Here is a 4,224-nt window from a genome sequence, read left to right on the forward strand (position 1 = left end):
GAATGCCTGTTTATGTCCATATGCAGCACCAGTGGGGCTCTCCTGGAGGGTTGGTGTGATGCCCCAGACCTTGGGGTTCATTCTCAATGACTATGCCATACTGACACCCATGACACGAACCCCTAGGCCCCTGCAGGACAGGTTTGCACAGACACCAGGGAGGCAAGGTGCCTGCATGCATGACAGTGTGTACCACAGGGCCATCCAAGAGGGCATGCAGAGGGGACACGGTCACGATGAAGCAACACCCTTTGCTCCTGGCTCAGCCACTCCCCTCTCTTCACTGCCCGTTCACATGCAGGAGCCAGAGAATGAGCTCAGTCCAACTGTAATTTAGCTCCTTTTCTTCCACCTGCCTTTTCCAGGCAGGGTGTCTGTGATGTAAGGTGTTCCCCCTCCTTTCAGCTCTCAGCAGGAGGGTGAAGGTGAGGATATGGCCTCCACACAAAGCAGCACGTGTGCCAAGGTGTACTGGGACATCAGCAAAGCAGCACAAGCATTAGACATGAGTGAAGGTCCCAAGCTTGTCAAGTAACTGATACCCAGGTTTTTGGCACTCAGACACATTTGGACTTTATAGAGATGTGACAGACTGTGGCTTTTCAGTTCTTGCACTAGTCAAGGGGAAAACCATGCACATCCCTTGCTAGAGGCAAGTGAAGACTCATTCTAAGCTAGTAAACCACAAAAATTAGTCCATGAAGCAGGAAGTGCCTTGATTATTCTGCCCCATTTCAACAAACAACTGGTGTGCAAAACCCCACTCATTTCACAGACTGTTGTGGTATTTGGGCACGAGTGGTAGGGGACAAAAAGGGCCCTGTGTTCTCTGCAGCAAGCCTGGAGGAAGGTTGGTTGGGTCCTTTGCAGCAGTTGAGAGGATGAGTAATTGGTGTCATGGTCAGAAGCACAGTTAAGCATGGGGTATAATGAAGCCACTCCAGTGTACCTATGGTGTGAACAGGTTTAGGGAGTGGTTCTTCTGCAGACAAAGCAGGTGAGTATGTCTTCTTCACTGCTGGCCAAAACTGTCTTGATCAAAATCCAGGGAGCAGAAAAGGAGTCTTGGTGGGTCAGATCAATCTTAGAGAAAAAAAGAAGTTTCACTCTGTCAAAAAGTGTTCTTTACAGCCCAAGGACCCAGTCACCCCAGGCATGGCATTTGCATGTGTGAATACATATCTCTGCTTTTGAGGGTCTTACTATTTGATTTCTGATTTAAGGTATTTGAACCTTTTATTTTGCAAACTTTGCTAGGAACGTGGATCCGTTGGGACAAAAAAAAAAAAAAATAATAAAAAAAACAATTAGAGCTGATATTGTCACTGTGTTCTCATTACTGTAAGAGCACCTTCAGAAAAATGCCTGCCGTTGTAAGAGTAACAATAAAATCACAAGAGCTACTAACATGAATTCACCTGCTCTCAGCCTTCTTAGTTAAGTCTACAAAGAGTCCAGAATTTGCCTCTTACAAAATATACATAAAAATTGTGCAGCTATATTTATATAATCTATTAATCCCATAATAACAAGGGTTACATTTTCGTTTAAAATGTCAGAAATTCAATTCCCTTTCTGCCATCTGCTAAGATCTGACATGGCTCTGAAACAATTAATGATGCTGCAGCATTAGACAGAAAATCAGTTCAGCATTTTTCTTTTATTCACATGGTTGAATGCCAGCCAAAGTAGCATAAACAAAGGGCCCCTGAGCTCATACATCAAGGCATTTGGGGCAGTAAGAATCTTCAGATCATTTTGTTCTAAAATGCATTTGCCATTTTTAAGGTGTAAATGTCCTGTGTGTCTTGTTAGGAGTTTGACACCTTGACAACCTGCAAACTGACTCCACTGCTGCTTTGGAAGAGCTCAGGGGGTTGCTGCGATCATGGGGAGACTGGCAGGAAAGCTGTGCATGCAGCTGACAAACTTACTGGTGAGCTCTACCATAGAAATATGTCTCACCTTTTCTTTCTTCTCTTGAAGAGGAACCTCTCTGCCTTGCAAGTCATCATCACAGACCTTGAGTGGTTCTCTCTGTAACCATCTCAAGCCCTTGCTAATTTGCAGCAGCAAAGTCAGCCAAAGAATATTTCTTCTAGGGGAAATAACAAATTTACAATTTCAGTGCTGACCATCTAGCAAATATATACATTTCCTTTCACTATTGGAATCCAAATTTGGTTTATTGTGTCTTCTTCCTTGAAATTTTGAGGCACTTTATCATTGTTTATTTAACAGATCTCCTCATAAATATAAATAAAGGACTTTTGTTAAGTTTAGTAGGTATGAACTTCTGTGGAACATATCAGGATTGGTATTTAGCCTGCAGGCGGATTTCTACCTTTTTAAAAGTCTGTCACAGTTTTCCTATAGCTTGTCCTTTGAACAACCAGAATTCAATTACAGGGATTCTTGTACAGCATCCAGTCCCATACCTCAGGCAACCAGCTGGTGCCCAGTTAAACAGTCTTCCTATAACAAGCATCCATTTTCCTTGTAGACCTGAGGTGCCTGCATCTGGGACACCTACTTTTTCTCTGCTGACGTGAGAGGAAACAGTGACAGTGAAGGCTTCTTAATGTAGGAACTTAAAGTTTAGGTGCAAGTTTTACGTATTTCAGTAAATGTGAAAGATATTCCACCCCTTAGAAATTATTTCATGCATAACACTATATTCCTGTGGCTTTTGTCAATTTTTGTGAATTGAAACCAGACTTTCATGCAGAGCTGACAAGTTTTTTGGTGTTTGGTGGAGTTTTTTTAAGAGTCACTAGACTATTATAAGCCTCCTGCTTTTCCAGGAGGGCACAGATTTATGCTTATTGAGCACGGACTTGCAGACCAGAGTAAGAAATCATATGTTCTGAAAGCACTTCTGCATATTATTAATTTAATAATTGAACACTAGAGGCCTTCCATAAGATGTCTGTTGTTTGTTAAGGAGCACCAACTCTTCTATTTCCCAAAAGCTGAGATGCATTTGGAAATGAGTGATGGTCTAAAAAACCTGGAGGTGCTCAAAGGCAGAAGAATCAACGTCACACCACCTCAGCTGGATAAAATAGTGACTGGAAGACCACAACAGCCAGGATACAAAGCATTTCTTTTCAAAGATGCAGTATTGGGATCTTCATTGCACTTGCAGCCAGATTTGCTTCTTGTGTGTTTTTGTTACATGCTGATTATCACTCATTAAAAGTAAGATCTCCATCTAAAAGGTAACAGCATCTGTCCATCATGAAGAATGTCCTATCATGCTGGCAAAATGGACTTTTATTGAAGATGTAAGTAGTGCTGCAGGCCTGTGATGGAGCTGGGGTGGAATTAGGTTACGGGTGCAGAGGAGCAGTTCATAACTGAGCCTCCCTGAGGAGCAGGGAAGGTTCCCCTGGACAGTAATCATGCCTAGGCCTCAGATGGCTTGTCTAGCTTCCATTTTCACCCCTTATGAATTATTCTTCCCTGCTATTTGGAAAGGTCATAGGTCAGTACTGCTCCAAATCCCCTGGTTTTTGACAGAAAATGCATCTCATAAATAATGAAGTATGGCTTTGTGCACACCAGGATAACAGCTTAGTGAGGAAGAAAGGATCCTCCCTGCAGAAGAAACTTCTGTGTGTTTTGAACAACTAATCACCATGCACAAGAAGTCCAATTGTATCTGTGAGTATTAGTACAGCCTCCTAACCAGAGGCCACGTGTTCAGGAAAAGCTGAGAACAATGTCTTGCACGCTTCCAGTCCCAAAGAGTGACAGTATTTGAAATGAAAAATGTTCCTTGAAGTGTCTCGCTGCATAAATCATTTGGAAGTGTGACTCCTTATCAGTTATTTAGAGGTACTGAATTTTAGCTGAAAAAATGTAATAGCAGAACTCTGGTTGAGCCTTGGCTGATAACCTAAATGTGTTGACCATGAGAAGCATACAGATTATACATGAAATCCTGAGACTAAAAATGAGCTTTGAATTTTCAAGTGCACACCAGGGTCTGAGAAAAGAAGATAAATTCAGGTATTTTTCGGCTTTGGCCTTGAGTCCAAATTGTATCCAGCCTGCTCTGTTGCTGGCTGTGAATGACAGCTGACTGGACATCCATTAATGAGAGTGACACAGCTGAAACCAAGGGCAGCAATCCCAGGAGGCTGCACCAGTCAAAATGGCAAAAGAGAAGTAATATAAGTGTGACCTGTGTTTCTATCATTTAGGTGAAAGTATGTCAGG

General features: G+C 42.4%; 1 protein-coding gene across 1 annotated transcript in view; it reads left to right on the top strand.

Moving 5' to 3' along the window:
* Window positions 1-535, top strand: part of LOC104389012 (SH3 domain-containing RING finger protein 3-like) — a 33,774-nt gene extending 33,239 nt beyond the window's left edge. The window contains exon 6 of the mRNA XM_009997954.1: window positions 406-535. Within this exon, the coding sequence (XP_009996256.1) occupies window positions 406-535 (130 nt within the window). The remainder of the gene's footprint in view (window positions 1-405) is intronic.
* The last annotated feature ends 3,689 nt before the right edge of the window (window positions 536-4,224 follow it).

This window comes from Chaetura pelagica, unplaced genomic scaffold (genome assembly GCF_000747805.2).
Source record: "Chaetura pelagica isolate M959 unplaced genomic scaffold, ChaPel_1.0 scaffold123, whole genome shotgun sequence".
Classification (NCBI taxonomy): domain Eukaryota; kingdom Metazoa; phylum Chordata; class Aves; order Apodiformes; family Apodidae; genus Chaetura; species Chaetura pelagica.